At 41.3% G+C, this 19257-nt stretch overlaps 3 protein-coding genes across 3 annotated transcripts; all 3 read right to left on the bottom strand.

Annotated features, from left to right (window-relative positions):
- Positions 1-1141: 1141 nt before the first annotated feature.
- Positions 1142-4303, bottom strand: pdcl (phosducin-like). The gene is made up of 4 exons (XM_079234706.1): positions 4207-4303; positions 3030-3217; positions 2737-2918; positions 1142-2234 (listed from the first exon to the last, which is right to left on the bottom strand). The coding sequence occupies exons 2-4, from the start codon at positions 3202-3204 to the stop codon at positions 1671-1673; spliced, it is 921 nt and encodes a 306-aa protein (XP_079090832.1). The 5' UTR covers positions 3205-3217; positions 4207-4303; the 3' UTR covers positions 1142-1670.
- An 890-nt stretch (positions 4304-5193) lies between these two features.
- On the bottom strand, positions 5194-12170 carry LOC306751681 (prostaglandin G/H synthase 1-like). The gene is made up of 11 exons (XM_079235296.1): positions 12109-12170; positions 11933-12016; positions 10541-10657; positions 9265-9405; positions 9031-9174; positions 8363-8544; positions 8035-8118; positions 7509-7755; positions 6964-7250; positions 6069-6216; positions 5194-5842 (listed from the first exon to the last, which is right to left on the bottom strand). Exons 1-11 carry the CDS (start codon positions 12113-12115, stop codon positions 5481-5483), a joined length of 1803 nt encoding a protein of 600 aa, XP_079091422.1. The 5' UTR covers positions 12116-12170; the 3' UTR covers positions 5194-5480.
- Positions 12171-15283: 3113 nt separating this feature from the next.
- Positions 15284-18578, bottom strand: rpl37 (ribosomal protein L37). Its single transcript, XM_079235541.1, has 4 exons — positions 18537-18578; positions 17643-17778; positions 16776-16860; positions 15284-15393 (listed from the first exon to the last, which is right to left on the bottom strand). Exons 1-4 carry the CDS (start codon positions 18537-18539, stop codon positions 15324-15326), a joined length of 294 nt encoding a protein of 97 aa, XP_079091667.1. The 5' UTR covers positions 18540-18578; the 3' UTR covers positions 15284-15323.
- Positions 18579-19257: the final 679 nt, after the last annotated feature.

The raw sequence follows: 19257 nt of genomic DNA, 5'->3' as shown, positions 1-19257 counted from the left end.
CATGTTGGATGCAATCAGACTCACAGGGTCATATCAGCACCAGAGGGATAATGAAGTGAAATGCAAATCTACTCTGCCAGAAATGAGCCTTCTAGCAGCACAACATATTATGTTGCACACAAACGGCAGGTGAAAGGGGCTCAATGCTCCTTTAACCTCCCACGATGATGATGTGACAGTATTTCTCCCTTCCATGCAGGCATCAGTGCAGACACCCATCTTCTGTTGGAGCATGCCTTTTGTGGACAAGACCTGCACGACTCAGCTGCTCCCCTCCGTGAAGGAACGACCCTCCTGCTGCTGACGTCACTCTGCCTCACCCTGCTGCTGATGAGACATGGCTAGGCTTCATTCCACCGTAGAGCTACACAGAACTCTCAATTGTCACCGTCACTCAATTGTTTATAAAAAAGCGAAGTTATTGTATTGTGTCTCATGGGGACAAGTCAAAGCTATGCTGTAATAATTATTGAGTAGTGAGTGTGGATGTGGTTGGCGGGATTAGCTCTAACCGAGCAGTGATTATTGAGTGGAAAGGTTGATCTATCTGTGTTCGACGAATTACCTCTGATGAATCCACTGAACTGGAAAGGAGCCTGTTGATGCTGGAGTAGCAGCACGAGGAAGCTGAAGGAAAGCAGATTAAACCAGCTGACTCCTTTAATTACTTTGTGGTCGTGTGGAACCACATTTAGTTGTTATTACTTATATAACAACCTTTTTAATGTTTTACTTTTATCCCTTAAGCTATGAACACTGAGAAACAGAGTAGTTTGGATTCCTTGGGAAATAATCGTTGGTACAGAGCTTTTGCCACCTTATAAAGGTTATGGTGAACATGCTGGCATAAAGTTGTACATAGAGCACGTCAGATCAACAATAGCATTAATTTAGAGTTGTGTTTCTGACCACCCAACAAATACCAATAATCAATCCCTTCTTAGTTGTATTTTTGTCTCGAGCAACTCTTGACTTGGGCTGGTTTCTAACTTTGTTTGGTGCTGAGCAGGTGGCTTTATCATAGCAAGCCTTTACTCCAATCAAATGGAGCCGCTGTTGGTATACAATACATATTATTGTACTTTATGATTATTGTCCATCATCCTTCACTTTGTACTCTGATAAATAAATACAACAGGCACCGAGTCAAAACATTTGTTTATTCTCCTCCCTATTTCAAATGGTACAGCACATACAAAAGTTATAAAATTAACTACGATTCAGTTTGGGCTGCGGGATTTGTATTCTACAGAGTGAAACACATTTAATACAATGAAGATGCAAACAAAACAAAACAGGGATTGTGTTTCAAAACAATGAATAAATAATTGACATTCACAGCTCAAACAAAACATTGAAACTAACATCTACATCATTCTCACTGTGTATAACAGGTCATCGATTTAAACAATGGCCAAAATGTGCTTTTATTAATGATAACTTAAGTTTACCATGGATTGATGTCATGAGGAAAACCCTTCGGCCGTGATGTTTTGTGTGCATTTACTTTTGGTTCTGCTTCACTGCTGGCCGTATGAGTAGTAACATAGCAATCCTGGCTCAATCTGTCATCACTACGGGGTCCACTTACATAAAAATCATCTATAATCCATACAGAATGTGTACACATGTGCTTCAAAAGCAAATAATTCATGGACGATCTAAAGGCTCTAGTCTATATCAAGGTCAGAGTCATCATCGCTCGCAATGGTCTGTACGATGGATCCGTTGCGAATCGTCTTCTGGACGATGGCGGACTTGTCAGGCAGCAGGCCGTACTCCTGCAGCAGGGCCTCCACGTCTACGGCAAAGAAGTCTTCCCCGAGCTGGTCCGTCACCCGCACGAAGTTGCCGATCAGGTCGCCTGCTTTGTAAACCAGCAGAGCGGGCAGAGCACTGTCTCTGAACAGTGCACTGGTGCTGATGGCCGAGCTGCGTACGCTACAGAATTTGACCAGCGGGTATTCCCGAGCCAGACACACCAGGCTGCCGCTCATGCTCTCACAGCCCGGGATGTCGGACTCGTAGATGTGGATCATGACCAGTGTGCTTTTGTCCTCCTCGTCCAGAGCCTCCAGGAAGTCCTCGCCGCTACTAAGCTCACAGACCTGTGCAAAGCGCTTCCCGCTGCAGAGCTGGCGCCGCATCTCTTCGATGCGCTGCATACGGTAATGCTGGAGGAAGTCTTCGTCATCCTCTTCTTCCTGGAGCATGTTGTACTCTTGCATGGTCATCTGTGAGGCAGATGAAGAAGAAAACACATTATTTGACATTCGGTGAAATATGCTTTCTGGCCGAGAATTAGATCAGCAGATTGATACTGTTCTAATGTCTGTACCGTAAATATGACTCTACGAACAGCAGTTGCCTTAGCTTAGCATAAAGAATGGAAATGGAGGAAAACAGTTAGCCGGACTCTGTCCAAAGGTAACAAAACCCACCTATCAAGACATCTAGATCTCATTAATTATCAGATTTCGTTTTTTTTTTTTTACTCATCTGAACCAAAGCCTGAATGTAAGCCGTAAATAGACTGTGTGAGAAATTAGAGGATGGAGGATGCTAATTAGGTTGTATTTAATTAATATCATGCCTGTATTTAGCCTTTTCCCAGTGAGTGTGGCACAGTTTCAAGAGTGAGTCACACATGTATCGCCAGGTAGGAGTAAGGAACACACGATTTTCCCAAGCATTTCTTTCCTTCCCATGTCTATAGTTTGCCCTCATCCTACTTACTTTGCCTTTGATTTTCTCCTTCAGCGCTTTCTGCTTCTCTTTGTCTTTTTCCAGGTCGAGGTCAGAGCGGCAGGTCATCGACAGCTTCTTGATCAGTCTTTCCATCTCTTTCTTCTGCTCTTGTTTCTGCTCCACCTCCAACTGCTTGAACTTCCTCCAGTCATTGATGACACCCTTTGGTCCTGAGAGAGAATAGCCAGTTTTACCGTCACTGTAAATTCCTTTACAAATTTTCACACAGCAGTCTTATTTGGGCAGTACTTGTATTGGTGTGTGTGTGTGTATATTAGTACCTGTGTTGACAGCACTTCCATCGGCGCTGTACTCTATTTCAGGCTCGCCGACGTTGCCGTCCCGGATGGTCTTGTTCTCCCCCTCTTCATCTTCGTTGTCGCTGCCTTCATCCTCACTGCTGCTGTAGTAGTACTGCAGCTTCTCGCCCAGAATTTTGTCATCCAGAGTCGTCATGACAACGGCTAACCTGATGGTTAAAGTTTGCTATGCGTTAGATAGGGCACTAATGCAACTCTCTAATACAATTTACAGGACACAACACTACGCTCAAGTATTTCATACGAGAAGGAGTCATCTGTTTATTATTATTATCGTGACTCATAAGCTTCGTACTGCAAGCAGAGGACAGTCTGTTAAGTTCCTAGACTATATATTTGAATAAGAAAGGCCGTCTCCATTTTGTTAAGTAATTTGACTAATCATTTGTCTGAGCTGCAGCTGACAGCGAGACAATACTGCTTTATCTTTAACCCCTCATAGAGGAGACCTCTACAGATAAACAACTGTGATATCACACAATAGTATTGTGTCAGTGGAGCATAATAACCCAGATTGACAGCCATCCAAGCTGTCATAGTTCAGACAGAAAGAGTTTATGTCAAAAATAGGGCACCTGCATTATGCATAGCTTAGGCTAAGTGGGTCAACAAAACCTGTGCTGAGAGGCCTTTAATGATGCACTGAGCCGTATGTAAACCAGCAGAATGGCACAGATGGAGACACCCCTGGTAAAGAAGCAAAACGGTAGACACATAATAGTATGCCTAACTAACGTTACAGATCGTTTGTTTGATATTGTTGATGCTAATAACATGCATTAACCTAAACACAGCAGGAGCGACGGCCTGCAGCAAACACCGAGCTAACGTCAACTGTTAGCTAAATTGTCTCAGAATCCCTGGCGATGTGACAGCGACGATGACTATTATTAAATCAGATAGCCATCGTCAGCCACCTTGAGGCCGTTTTCGCTGTTTCCTCAAGTATTTCGACGCTACTGTAAAGCGGATAGAGACAATCCCATAATCTTGTTTGAGAAAGTGAGCTAGCTAGCTATTCTTCCACTGACTTCCAGCGACAACCAGTACACATTAGCTAGCCGAGTGTAGATTTAATCAATCTCTCTAACATCATACACCGCTACAAAAACATAATAATGTCCATTACGTATCTCACCTTGATTTTATGACCAGCTAAGGGTAGTCAAATATCACCAACTCCCCCAAACTCACTCCTACTAATCTGCTCTGGTAGCTGCCGCAAACCACTCCTGAGTATGATGCCTTCACGAATATAAGAAATGTCGTAATTTGGATAAGCAAGCGCAAAGAGAACCGACATACCACGGAATAGTTGCAGTTTAAGCTATATTTATGGTGTGGACATAACGGGAAACATTGATTAACATCACTCAATCTGTGATGTTTGTAACAACTTTTTACGCACATATATTGCCTCAAATACTCTTATTAAAGCTTCATTTATTTTGTTAGAATCAAACACCTTAACCACACCATAGGCACTCAAAGTAGCTAAACTGCAGAGTTAATTCTGGCATTATCTAAATTTGTATTTTAAAGTTTGGAATGTGATAGGGTCATATTCTGAAGTAACCAGACAGTAAAACTAAATTGTACAGAGAGACAGTGAAGGCAACACGGTACCACAGTTAATCCGGGTTCCGCCCTGATGTAGGAAATGCCGGAAGATGCTGGAATTATTATGCAGTTCCTAGTTTGACAACTAGAGGGCAATGTGACTATGCCGTATGAATATTTATACCACTATCACTACTAAAACGGCCACTGCTGGCAGCAGATTTTCTGTTTGGTCTGATATGAATAATCTCATATGCATCCTAATTTACCTACATTTTCAAAGCCAAAAATTACCTGTGCTTCAGTTTGTATGTGTTTTTAAACGTTGCTGTGCATGTTGTTTATTGATTTAAAAAAGGTGTCTCTTTCTTGTGTTATTCAGCTTAAAGCCAAAAAAAACAGGATTTACAAGAAGCAGTGAGACATGGAAGTGACAAGAAGCAGTGAGACATGAAAGTGGGAATAGTGAATCATGAGAGACACTTATCTATGGATAGTAAAAAGAAACAAACATTTGAATCACTACCTATTGAAATGAATGGACAATAATCCACTTTGTGTCTATAGTTTTATTTCAATGAATGGCTTTAGAATTTCTCTTTAAATAAACCCACAGACAATACATACCTGTATTACTGGACAGTGTAAACATGTTGGTATGTCCGTCTTCAGACACAAAGCATTTAACAAAAACTCTGATTTGCTCATGTTCTCATACTGAGCTCTGAGTCCCGTATGATTCTCCAGTGACATTCAAACATTCTCTACACAAACATCTTTTCTTTTTTTCTTGGCAGCAGCCTCTTTTACCTAAACATATGGATCTTAAACCATAACCTTCTGGTGCTTGAGTCATAGCTCATCAGTCCTTGTTTTACTGTCATCATTCCCCGTTTTCAATTGCTCCTCTGTTGGTACTCTGAACGCCACATAAGAACACGTCCTGGTGTTCAGGCAGACCAGTTTCTTCAGTGTGGCAGAGTTCACTATGTCAAAGCCCACTTTGCCCCCAAAGGTGCTGGGCTTCCAGTAAACCGGAGAACAAATAGGGTTTCCCAGGAGGCCTTTAAGGGAGAAGGGGGCACCCATCTCCACCATGCTCTCTCCAAAAATGGACCCCTCACGGGTTCTCTCCAACAGCAGGCCAGGATAAAATTCCAGAGCATCGACATCACCGTAGAATTCTTCAAGATCACGGGCAATCTCCTCGTTATCTGCAAATGGTAATCACAAGTATTGCACAGTTAATACAATAATATACACACAATGCATCAAGGACTAATCTATAACTTTGCAGCCATGCCAGCAGCATGGCTCTTGGATGGAGAAGAAGGAGAATGTGTGCTCAGCTTTTCTCATGGAGTTGTAAAAGTGAAAAATCACATGCTTTAGTGGTTGCATTAGTGTGGTGCAGTACATAAACAGAACTGCATTCCTTACCAGTGAACTCTCTGAACGATGTGTACGGCTTGAGGTTAAAACGCTTCCTGTACTCGTTGAAGGGCTGCATGCGGAGTTTGCGGGACTCCTTGATGGTCAGCACAGACACTTTGGTCACCGCGGCGTTGATGTTAAAGCCACCGCCAATCTGTAGGGCAAAGGTTTAAGAAAACTACTGTATTTACGTGTTATTCATCAGTGAAGAGCGCTTAGTAGATCATGTGGATGTGCTTTGATCGGCCTGGATTTGACAGGGTTGTGTGTGATTACCTGAGATTAGGTTTCAAAAGCGTAAAAAAAAGAGTAGTGATCTATGTGAAAGTGGAATTAGATGTTTATTAAATGTCCAGCCAGTGCATGCATTTCCACCAGTAAAAGAAAAACAATGAGATAAAAATATATCCTAATTATGAGAAAGAAATTCGAAATTTTGAGATAGAAAGTCAAAATTATGAGATAAGAAAGTCAAAACTATGAGATAGAAAGTCAAAATTGTAAGATAAAAAGTCATAATTATGAAATAGAAAGTCAAAATTATGAGATAGAAATTCATAATTATGGGATAGAAAGTGGAAATTATGAGATAGAAAGTCATAATTTTGACTTTCTATCTCATAATTATGACTTTTTAATCTCATAATTGTTTTCTTTTACTGCCGGAAATGGGCCTGCATAATTTTGTTATATAATATATTTATATATAATATATATATTATATATAAATATAATATTTGTTTCTCTTAAAGCACATAAACCATTTTTGTAGCTACGACTGTTATTGCATATCCCAACGTTCTAATTCATTAAGAGCCAGTTAGAACTATGGGAACTTCCAAACAACTACACAGAAAAGAATGTGTGCTTTTATTGCTGCATATTTCAGATACTTCAATACCTGGCCAGCAACTTGCCGAGAGAAGGCAGTCACCAGGTTCTCAATGCCGTAGTGTGTGAGCACGGTGTTGTTGAAGAGGAACTGCTTGTATGACAGTTCATCTCCGTTAATCAGGAAGCTCTCAGGCATCAAGGGGTGCCAGTGGTAGAGCTGGCTGAACTCCAGAGCGATACGGTTCCCATACTGGAAGTTGGAGTTAAACAGCAGGGCGGGATCAAACTTCAACTGCAGCAAGTATCCACTGAGCTGCTGCACGTACTCCTCTATCACTATTTTTATTGTCTCACCTGAGAGAAACGTGCAGAGACACAAAGAGGGCAGACAGATTTTGAATGAAACCACCTACCTGACACTGAGTAATGACATGATGGAACAGGTTCAAACAAAAGTCGACTCCAACACAATAATAGTCTATTATACAGGGGTTGTTGACATGCACTGTGACTGAAAAGTAGATAAGCACTCGACAAACATAATGTGCTAAAATCATAAACGCATTAAATAATGTATTAATAACAGTAATTTCAAACTTCTGTCGCGCTCACCAATGATGACAAAGCGTGCGGTCTGGAAGAGCTGCTCATCATCCCAGGTGGGATGCTCCGCCTTCAGGATGTCACACACTCGGTTGTGCTCCCTGAGCCAGAGGGTGGCGAACATTCCCAAACCCGGGAGGAGTCCAAAAACTTCCTGACCAATAGCCATCTGAGCCTCAGGAGGAACCCCGGGTGGGTAGCTCATCTTAATGGGGGCGTCGGCCACAGAGGGAGGATACATCTGTCCGTCAACTAACTGATGGGGGAAAAAAGAGAGAAAAGATGAACGTCTTTCCCAACTCTCTTCATTTTCTCTGACAGTGTAGTGTAATCCATATTCAGGCAGCAACAAGTTAAAAGGATTGCTCAGTTTATTCACATACAACACCAGCAGATAAAAGTTATTGAAATTATATGATGAGTGATTATTTGACTCTGTCCTTGGGACGGAAAGTATTCGTTCTAATCTTGCGCAACATGTTGAGAAACATCTTTGTGCTTTTGTTTTCTTTCTTCGCAGTTTTGATTCTTTCACCTGATACTTGAGTTTTCCGTCTTTGTGAAGCCTGAGCTTGAGCTGACGTTGCAGGTTGTCTCCGTAAACGTGCCCCGCATCCACCTGGATGTGTCACGAGAGGAGAGAAAAACATGAAAGGGAGGGAGTAAGAGGAAATAAATGCTTGAAAGCAGGAATGCAAAGCTGTTGAGCTGAGACAAAGTCTCATTGAAGCCAAATTCTGTGAGGTTGTTTTCTATTCAGTCAATACTGGAACACACAAAATCAAGTCCAACCAGAACCCGACAGTCGTATTCAAGGACAGTTTATTCTCAGGGAAACGGACGAAAGCCGTAAATGGACGAACCCCGTGCGCTAGAGCCTTGGTGAAGCCCACACCCATGCGGTTGTAGGTCTTAAAGAACTGGTGGGTGAAGTGCTGTGCGAAGAAGGCGAACATGAGGTTGGAGCCCTGGGGGTCGGGTCTGAACGTCCTTCTCTTCAGCAGCCTCTCCACCAGCAGCTCAGGGTCAGGCAGCCCAGCCTTGCCTGCGCAGAAACACCACGGCGTCAAACAGAACACAGATACACCGCGCCGCCAGTCATAATACTGAAATAGTGCGTCTGTAAAAACAGTCCTGATACAGTTAACACACCACACGGCCCTTCTGAAGCAGCCAAGGCCAACAACCGGCATGCACGTCACTGTGGAGCGCAAAATACCGGTTCTGCCTTCGATGCTTCTGAGGCCGAAACACGTTTGCACCTCAAGTACTGCGCTTCATATTTAGAGTATTTCTATTTATTACATTTTTTTAAACAATAACTTGTACTATTGTATATCTAAAACACAAGACCATCTTGTAAAATACAGAGTAAACTACTTTATAATATAGAAAGTAGTTGCTGTCCCTGCTATCATCATAATGTTATGAATATATTTCAGGGCCGGGTAGTATTTGAGTATTTTTGGTACTGGTACTGATAGCGAAACAATGCTTTTATCCATAGATAAAACATAAACGAGTGGCTAACCTTTGACCCCCAACGGTGTAGGGCAGTCCTTCGGTACTGGAGGAAGAATCCGAGTGTAGTAGCTCAGATTAGAGTAGGATTCCCAGCTGAGGTAGTCATATTTGGAGTTGTAGGTCGGAGGGCTGGGTATTAAGTTGGACCTCACTGTTAAATAAAAACAAAGTGATTTGACATGTTGGCTATGTGACAACCCTGAATGAAAGTCATTGAATGAATACACAGATGAGTCCTGACCTGTTAGAACCATCCGCATGAGGACCTCCCGTAGGAAGGTGTGGTTGATGATGTCCCAGAGCCAGTTGAAGTGGGTGAGAATGTAATGCAACACCTCTGGACTGGGCTTTAGGAACTGATGCACTCTGGACCAGAACTCCGCTGAGGTGGGAGGACACATTCAAAAAAACTTTACTTTACAAAATTGTAATTATTGGAAGTTAGGGCAGCTAGGATTCCAAAGAAAGAATAAAAATCCCTCGAGCGTGTTAAAGTCAATAAATCACAGTCCAAGAGAATACTCAGCGAGCCAGGTGCTATAGTGTTATAGCCTGTGGATTGCTCAGCAGGCATTCTGTTTGATTCAACTGAGATCTTTTAGCATCCTGTAGGTCCGGCAGGATTACTGCCGCAGGGCCACAAAGGTCTCAATGGTCTGATCTAATTAAACTGGACATTTTCCTTTAGATGATGCTCCATTAAACCACAATACCAACTGATATAATACAGGTCCTGCTTTATTCCTTTATCATAGCATCTTTATTTTCATATTTTAGTTTTGTGGCTTATATTTTGTGCTCATACGTTGACCACCTGACGAATGTAAGTCCAGTATTCACTCTCTTTTAGCTCTGTTTTTGGTCTCTATCAACAACTAGCACAGCGAAATAGCTTCGCTGCTAACTTGCACCGTCAACATGTGTAGTAACATCATATTTCTAAAATCCTGAAGCTGAAACCAAAGTGTTTCAAACCCATTTCCCAATGTCCTGTTCCACATTCCTTCTCCTTCTACGCCCACTCGTGAGAGTTGAAGCGATGCTTTACTGGACTAATGCCTGGTGATGTAACCGCAAAACTAGTCAGCCAAATACATCACCTCTGATTATGGACTACAATATGTGAGGGTTCCTTGTTAATGTGAAGCCGAGCGGAAGAGATAGTAGAAAGTGGAATGTAGATATTAGATTGTAGATGTTAGATGCAGATTGTCGGTAGATTGATAGATAGGTGGTCTGTGGACAGATCAGCGGAAGCCGCTCTGCTCCAGCTAGTCTCGTTCTGGCAGTTGCTCCTGTTCCTGCTTTATTTCCAAATATTTGGGTCTAGACAAGAAATCCAAACTCTGTGAGCCAGAGGCTAAATTCCCCTATTTCCTCATTAAACAACAACAACATTAGATATCCCTTTTTACAGCCGGACATCTAACCCTTTCCGTCTCGTGCTCAAAGGAATAACAGAATATTTTAAACTCCTTAAAAACGCAATAAAAGGGGAGGATATGAGAAGGACTCACGGGCAGTGCAGTTTTCTCCGGTGTAGCCGGTACGAGTGCAGTCACACTCGTACTTGTCCTCCCCATACCTGACACACACACCCAAGTGCTGACAGGGGAAATAACAGCAGGGGTTCACTGAGGGGGGAAAAAACACAATGAAGAAGTCATGTCAAAGACAGGGACGAATACTTACCGGTACATGAACTCAGGCAGGCAAACAATGAATGACACGGCGGCATTGAGAGATCACATATTGGCTCATGCACAAAACATCTGTCTTCATCACACCTAATATTTTTCTTTTAGCTGTACGGGAAGTCTCACTTTTATTAATATAAAACATCTTCCATTAAAGTGATGTCAGTCAATTTAATTCCTGCTCCCAATGCAGTACTTGTTTTCAGAAATTCAATCCAAAATATTCAGTATCTTGAATAAAGACTGATAAAAAAAAAAGTCTTGAGAGACATGTATTTCAGATACAAAGAGGTGAAAGAGGCCCCTGATGTCATACTTGGAAAGACTCTTCATAACTCATGTTCTCACGCACAGAAACAGAAAAGGGGGGCTGTCGATCGCGAGGATGTGGGACATTAAATCCAACGTGTTGGCAGATCACACTAAATCCTTGCACTCTCTCTCTCTGCCCACGCAGACCCTGTCCTCTGTCTCCGAACAGCAAACCCAGCAGATCAGCAGTCTCATCTGATTGCTGTGTAAACTACACGGACACTATCTGATCTCACTCGACTCAACAGTTCAAAAAAATTCACATGCAAAGAGGAAGCTCGAGAAATCATACCTATGGAGGTATCGGGGTATAGCGTCGGCCTCGGGGCAGGAAGGGATATTGTGTTTAAGGGGGTGGGAGTTGCCCTTACAGGTCAGACTACATGTTTGGACGCAGGTCAGGTGGGAAAAGTCTGTCCGGGGGCTTCACTGCTGGGAATACACGCATCCAATTTCAGTTACTCTTGAAATTATACCTTTCAGGGGATTTTTTTTTTTTACTATAATAAATAGTCTCACTGCATTGGTACAATCCACAAGTAGGCCTCCCAATGCTACTCTTTCCTGACTACAGTATAATCAACATGTGAAGGGAAATATATAATATTTTTGGCAATGCTACTTTTTTGGCAGTGCTCCTTCTATCTGGTGAATCAATCCTGTTGTAGCAACAGGGACGGGCTTGCTAAGGCCTGCCTTTGTTATCAGAGGCAGTGGAATGTCTACGAGCCTTATGGCCGCTTAATCCGCAGTGTTCAGAAGATCTGATAAAACCACAGTGAGAAAGAAAACACTCCATTTGAACATGTGTTTTCCTGCAAATGACCTGTGGCAGCAGATACTCAGATTACAATACATCCCACAAAAAAAAACACCCAAGCACATTGACCTCTCACCTACCTGTGTCGGAGGTAACCTCATCACCCCGACATGCAGGCTCCCGCAGCAGCAAGAGCAGAGCACACACTGGTCCTAGGACAGGAGCTTCAACGACAGTTTGAAAATGACTTTTTGATCAGGAACAGAAAGGTAAGAGGAACAGCAGCAGCACGAGCAAACGGACAGGCATTACTTACATCTCATTGCAGCAGCCTCAGTTCAGGAGGATGGCATGCCAACTCCAAGAACTGTGAGAAAAAGTATATCAGTCCCAGAGAGGAGGAGAGCCCGCGGTGGACAGACGGAGAGTGGGAGCCGGCGGTGCAACAGGTTGAGTCCTGTGTGTGAGTGCTGCTGTCCCGCCGCACTGCGCCTTCACCTGTCGTCCCGGGGAACAGGGAAAGTGGGACGGAGACTTCAGGAGAGTTTACGCTTCTTTATCGCCCCCTGCTGGTGGACAAAGCGTCACTGCAACCGCATGCTTTTAACTTTTTCCCTCACGTTTCCTCCCCTCATGCCAACACAGTCTAATGAAGTGGTTCTGCAATGGGGTTACCTGAATAGTTATTTAATCAATATTAAATAATATAAGTTTAAGTTCTTAAACTGAATTGTATGCTATATTAAATCATACACTGATGTCACAGCGCTGTTTATTACATTGTTTTTTCAACCCAAAATGCTTTGCAATGGTTAAAAGGTTGAGAACCACTGGTCTAATGAATACTTTCTGACAAGGCATATTATAATTGTTGGATATTTGCCGACACCGTGGGATGCTATGAAAACAAAGCCTATACAAGTATTTCCTCCATTTAAATTGTACACGTCATAGTGGGAAAAACCGTAGTGCAAATAATAAGAGATGAATCGTGGCTTAATTACATCTGCTGATTCAGCGTCAGTGCTAACGTTATTAGTAACACCTGTGTTATTGCAACTAATATGAGTAAAAAGGACCGTATACTTTGACCTCTTCAACATGGCTTTATTTTGAAAGGGCATAGTGATAATATAACTTCATCTATAGATTATGTGTTCCATCCCCAAAATACTCAATACAGTGGGCTTCACAATATATTCAAAGGAGAGGTGAAGAAAGTAGCAACATGTTTAAACAAAGCAGAGTGAACAGTGAATATTCCCAGACAAAAATAACCACAGTCTGTGTTTCTGGCTCCGGCTGCACATCCTCCTGGCTCTAACGTTTACGTGACATGTACCACTCACTTAAGACACTGACTTTTACAAAGTATGAAACAAGCAGCAGCACAGGTCACAGGGCCAAAGTAGAGGAGGTGTGTCAGGACTGTGTGGAGGATCTCAGCTCTGACCCGGAGTGGAGGAAGAGGTTGTGTGTCCAGAGCATAATGCACTTTAATTCCTAAAGTACCTCAGTTAAGATACAGAAGTTGCAAATGTCCTTTAATAAACACTTGTCAAACAGGGTTTTGTTTTGGAAAACATACCGGCATTCAGCAATATTTTGGTATCTGTACTATTACTGTTTTTATTGCTGTAAAATGCTATTTCTACAAACACAAGATTTGGAACACTGCTTTACTGCAAACAGGGAAACACATAAACATCTTCCTTTTTCATTATATTCCCTTGAACATAAAAAAAAGTCAATATTCAGTGTATAAATAAAAAAATGGCAAAGAATTTGTGCAAACATGCAGTAAATCTATAAAACTGTTGATTAAAAATAATAATAATACAGATAAGCTGTAGTGAAACTGGCAGAAGTACAACTTTAAAAAGTAAAAACAGCAGTATTTCAGAAGTGGAAAGTATTTGGGCGGCACAGAGGAGGAACACAGCAGCAGTACTAATAGTTATGCTGTGAAATCCTTGCAGGCTTATCTGTGATTGAAGACACACTCCCTCTGCAGAGTGAGGCTGCAGATCTTGTTCGACTTGTCGGACCCACCGACAGATAAGGAAAATACATTTGTTGACAGAGCAGAGGCAGGTTCTGGGAAGCAGGGGAAAACTCTGCTCTGAAATTCCTCGTTCCGTTTGGTGCAAAAGGCTTTATTGTTGCCTGCTATGTAAAATCTCAGGACATAGTTCAAACATGTGGCTGCTGGTCTGCTTCACTGTGGTGGTCTCCTCTGACGGTGTCCAGCTGCAGCCGTAAAACACAAACCATTGACTCATCTGTAAACTGCCTTCCTTCCAGTCGTCATCGGAGAAATCTCTGTATTGTTTGGCTCCGGCTAAATATTTACATCTGTCTTGTTGCCGAAGATGTTCGGAAACTGCCGCTCTGCTACTCAAGCTGCAGATTGAGGTTTATCTTCCAGCTGCACTTTTACTAAGTGAAGGAGGCAGACAGGGGCGCTGCTACAAGTTCTGTGCAGCTTGAACACATCTCAACTGAGGCCCTGTGAAAGTTCCTGCGTTGCAGGGCTCTGATTTACACTTGTCCCCCCACATGCTGCAGCTGTAGTAGTCGGGCAGTCCTGTTTTATCTAAAGAGCTGTCGGGTTGATGTACTGGTATTTAGATGATATTGCTCTCATAAATGTCGGTCTAAAATCAATCTCCAGCTTGTAAATGAGATGTTAGTTTAAATCTGGTACTGAACATTCAGCACTCTAGTGCATAATTTGGCTTTACACATTTGTGTCACATCACCACAAAAAAAAAAAAAAAAAGGTTCTCAGGGTGTTATCCAAGGGTTTCCCAGGAAAAATGAAAAGGACCATTTGCTGTAAAAGAGATCAGTGAATTCACGGTTTGTCGGAAATCATTTGAGTGAGGCCGCAGCAAGTTGTGCATGAAATGTGGCTACATGCCATTCTGGGAGAAACAGACTAGCATCAGTTCTTAATAACGTAACAAAATAATTACATTGTCATCAATAAAGGACACAATAACAGTTGAAACTGTCAAGATTTGAGTTTAAGTCATGAGCATTTATAGGCAAACTTCTCATTCACCCCCAAATTCTCTTTATGTGGATGCTTTGAATCAGATTGTCATTTTTAAACCAAGTTTCTTTTTTTTTTAATATGGGTGTTCACAAGAATATTTCCCCAAAGATGTCTTTAAGTATGACAACATGGGTGCATCTTAATAATTGTTTCTACATTTTAATAGTCATTCTGGAGATATTGTTCTGATCTCACTACAAAACCTCCAACATTAAAACAATAGCTCACATTTCTGAAAACACCATTTATTTCAGGTTTGTGTTTAGATTTGACACAAAAGAAAATATTGGAACTTTTACGAGAGACTTGCATGAATGAACCAAGTGAGAATAATTTCTCAACACCCTGTTTGTCTGTTGATAATCATGGGCTCTTTTTTGCTTTTACTGGACAGACAATAAGGCTTAAAGATAGAGACAAGACTGAAACGCCTGTTTAACATCACATTTATTCAACAAAAAATGTGTCTTTTAGGAGGAGCTGGAGGCGGCCACTGCAGCACGTCTGGGTTTGGGGGTGGTCCCTTCCCTGAAACCATTCCTGGGAAACAGAACAAAGAAGAAAAGTGAGGTTGATGCAGAAAATTGCAATTTAAAACATAGTAATATAACTGGCCAGTAAATCTGGGTGAAAAAAAGTCACAATATTTAATAGTCCTCAAAAATGTGCTATAAGATTCATGTCCCACAGTTCCCCATCAAATACCGGAAGTTGTAAGCTGGTTGGTGAACTAGTAAAGTAACCAGCTAAAATAACCACAGCTGTAGAGAGCTGATTCATTCTAAACATAAATATTTAATTCTTCTTGACTTGTTTAAAAACAGAAGAATAAACAGGGAGTCTGTGGCACAAATGGCACGAACGTTATCATGCTATTGCGTTTGGAACACAAAATAATGGCCTTTCAGTGCCTTTTCTTAAAATAAATTAGTCACCAAAAAGAACGAGGAGTTGAATTCCGGTTTACAGATATTTGTCATCTCAGGTGTAACCGATAACGACGGCTCCGTTCTACTAAAGTGTGTTAGTTAACAAGCTTACACAATACCAGTATCCTAAACTGGCACAGCTACATGAAATTAAAGTTAAAATTTTACGTTAATCTGACACAATGGAATAATACTTATGATAGTAAACCTTCAGCCCAATTTAAATATATACTCACAGAACCCCAGAGCATTAATTCTTATGTCCCTGATCTCTCCTTAACAATAAAGCTTACCTCAGAGAAAACACTGATATCATATTGAAATCAATTGTTCAGACATTTATTTTTCACCATCATTGGTAAGCGGCATTGAAAAGTCTTGAAATATAGATATATTGTCAAAGCACAGGCTTCCTGCCCCTCCTTTCTAATTGAGTGAAAGTGAAATGAATAGTCTCTTTGAGGCACACTTGCATTACAGCCCATGTTAGGGACAGACATTTTGTTTACACGCGTGTTTGTTTGACATACCACTCTTTATAATGCAAAGTCAACGCTGATGATAATATGGTTATATGATCCGGCTTTCTTATAAACATGCCTATTTAACATTTCACATCACAACCTGAAATCAATACAACCGATATCTGCTTCCTCTTGACGCAGGAATCTTGCTTACATTACATGCTGGGAATGAGTCAACACATCTTAACAGCAGATCCAATGTTTGTATTTCCAAGTGGTTAAATCAAAATTTGTAGTGTGCGTTGAACTTGTCCAACGGTTTTAGGAGAGATTTAAAGCAAACACACTTTTACTGTGGACTTTGGGTTAATTATATTTCAAAATCTTATTATCAACATTTATATTATTTTCACATAAAAAGCCCATTAACACAAATAAACACATTTTCAAAGCAGATCACGTAACTAGCAACACATGACATTCTGCTCCGTGTCATCTTAGCCAAATATATTACGTCTAAAGATCTTACCTGAATCTGCGGTACACGACCTTCAGGTGTCTGAGACGGCCGGTTCCAGTGGTGTTCCTCCTCTTGGCCTTGGCGCTCCAGTTGTCTACAAACGCAAACATCAGTATTTATCAAGGCCGCTTGACCATTCACATGTGCTCAGTTCTACTTAAGTGTCAGCTTACACAATACCAGGATCCTAAACTGACAAGTCCATGAAATGAAGTTAAAATGGTAACAATCTACATTCACGTGGCAGGATGGAATAATAGTTATGATAGTAAACCTTTAACACAACAGCCAACTTCTATATACCCACAGAACATTAATTATTATGTCCCTGATCTCTCCTTAAAGCATCTCCAATGTAAAGCGTCTTTGTGTACTTAGAAAAGTGCTATAAAAGTTTGAATTATTATTAACAGTGAAGCTTACCTCAGAGAAAACACTGATATCATTTTGTAATCAATTGTTCAGACATTTATTTTTCACCATCATTGGTAAGCAGCATCAAAAGGTCTTGAAATATAGATATAAAGCTCAGACTTCCTGCCCTCCCCTTTCTAATTGAGTGGAAGTAAAAAAGAAATGGTCCCTTTGAGGCACACTTGCATTACAGCCCATGTTAGGGACAGACATTTGATTTACACCTGTGTTTGTTTGACACCATTCTTTATAATGCAAAGTCAAAGTCCCTTGATTCCACTTATCAAGTGTGTTCTACCAGACTACAATTATATATATTATATCTGCACATTATAACTGAGAATAATAACGATCATCAACTTCATGTTTACCAGCCCATTTCAAAGCTAACAGCACACTTGCCTCCAAAGTTTTGAGTAAAGAGATAGTCTTAGCATCAGTACATCTCATTAAGTAACTTACACTTTCGCTTGCGCTTCTCAGGGTAGCCACATTTTCCACAGGAGGACTTCTGCAGGTGGTAAGCCTTGGACCCGCAACGACGGCACAAGGTGTGCGTCTTGTTCCGGCGCTTTCCGAAAGAGGATGTTCCCTTGGTCTGAGGAGTAAGAATATTTTGAGTTCAGACACAATTCTCAAAGACGTAATTACAGTGCAAAGCTCTGACAGTCTTGTCTCAGAAACAAAGGATGAAATCACAGGAATTCATTTGTTCAGACATTTGTGTTTTAAAACATCATTGACAAGACTCAAGAGGCAACAATCAGTTTACTGTGAGGGATGCAATATTGATACTGCCTCGGTATAACAAATACTACGTATTTAAATGAGTATAAAGCCCTCAAAATGGTAACATCTCGAAAAATTACCCGTCTTCAGCAGTTTAAAGGCGTTTGAAGGTTCGCCACAGCTGCATGCTGACAGTGTGTACACTCAAGAGGAAGCACATTTAGTCCTGGACGAAGTGGCTAGCTAGTTATGCTAGCCGCTGTGGAAAAGCTCGCAAGTTTCGCCATTTAGCTTTCTACATTAATACTGATACAAACTATTCGTCAGTGATAGCTTGCCGGGAATAACCTATGATGTTTAGAGTTACATTCACGTTGCATAGTCTCCTTTACTGCTAACTGGGGCCCATTTTGTACCCTGAATCTCAATGCTACGAGCAGCAAATAAACGCTGTATGGACGCAACGGGAACCGCGTTAATCTTAATAAAACGACGCTTCATCTCAAAAATACTTCACCCGAACGGTTACGATGTTTATCCAACATCGAAAAATAAAATGTTCGCAACAGATGAACGGTTCATGACACAGATGTTAAAAGATTTCTGTCCACCAACGTTTTAACATACCATTTTCGTCCAGGGGCTAAGGGAAAAGAGACCGGAAGAGGAGTTTGCGCCGCATAAACCACTTCCGCAGCGTTTCCTGTGTAACACCGAAATGTGACCCCCGTGTAGCATTTAGCTAATATGCTAATATGTTGAGAAAAAGGGAGCGTTAATTTAATTTCCCTGCATAAAGCATTTTGTCAAAAAACAATGTCATTATAACACCCGTGGATTTATTTACGAGTATTGTGTTGTTTGTGGGGCAGACAAAATATATATTTTTTAAAGGTATGTGATCAGTTGTAACCCATGCGATGATGAAAGTCAAGCCATGGGACTAAGAATGAGTGTAACATGTGAAATGGAAGATTGATTGAATGGTGGATTGTTATTGTGTAACTGAGGCTGCAGGTCCCACAACATCATCCAATGTTGATGTCAAGATATATGCTAGTTGTACGACTATTATTATGTTATGGCCTATGTATATGGACCTATATGGTTCATATTTGACAATCTGTTTAATCAAATGACTACAAACAAATTGACACAGCAAACTGGAGGTCAGGTAGTATTCCAGTAGGAAAGTATGCTCACCAGTTGGTTTATGGAGCTCATGGCAAAATTAAGATAATTGAGCATGGCAAAATCATTTAACGTAAAGTGTATTATAGCTGTGTCTCATTTCTTGTGTTTGTTCAATTGTCATCATCATAACGGAGTGCATACTCAGAGATGGCAG

Source organism: Taurulus bubalis, assembly GCF_910589615.1.
Source record: "Taurulus bubalis genome assembly, chromosome: 19".
Taxonomy (NCBI): domain Eukaryota; kingdom Metazoa; phylum Chordata; class Actinopteri; order Perciformes; family Cottidae; genus Taurulus; species Taurulus bubalis.
Note: the sequence above shows the minus strand (reverse complement) of the source record. Positions and strands in the feature narration are given on the sequence as shown.

Coding starts and splice junctions, on each gene's coding strand:
- pdcl (XM_079234706.1), bottom strand. CDS start 3,204: ATGACGACTCTGGATGACAAAATTCTGGGCGAGAAGCTGCAGTACTAC. Junction 2,919..3,029: donor TGGAAGTGCTGTCAACACAG/GTACTAATATAC, acceptor ATTCTCTCTCAG/GACCAAAGGGTGTCATCAAT. Junction 2,235..2,736: donor AGGAGAAAATCAAAGGCAAA/GTAAGTAGGATG, acceptor TCTGCCTCACAG/ATGACCATGCAAGAGTACAA.
- rpl37 (XM_079235541.1), bottom strand. Junction 16,861..17,642: donor TGAGAAGCGCAAGCGAAAGT/GTAAGTTACTTA, acceptor TTGCGTTTGTAG/ACAACTGGAGCGCCAAGGCC. Junction 15,394..16,775: donor GTCGTGTACCGCAGATTCAG/GTAAGATCTTTA, acceptor TCTGTTTCCCAG/GAATGGTTTCAGGGAAGGGA.
- LOC306751681 (XM_079235296.1), bottom strand. Junction 8,119..8,362: donor CCAAGGCTCTAGCGCACGGG/GTTCGTCCATTT, acceptor TGACACATCCAG/GTGGATGCGGGGCACGTTTA. Junction 6,217..6,963: donor CTCGGCAAGTTGCTGGCCAG/GTATTGAAGTAT, acceptor TTTGCCCTACAG/ATTGGCGGTGGCTTTAACAT.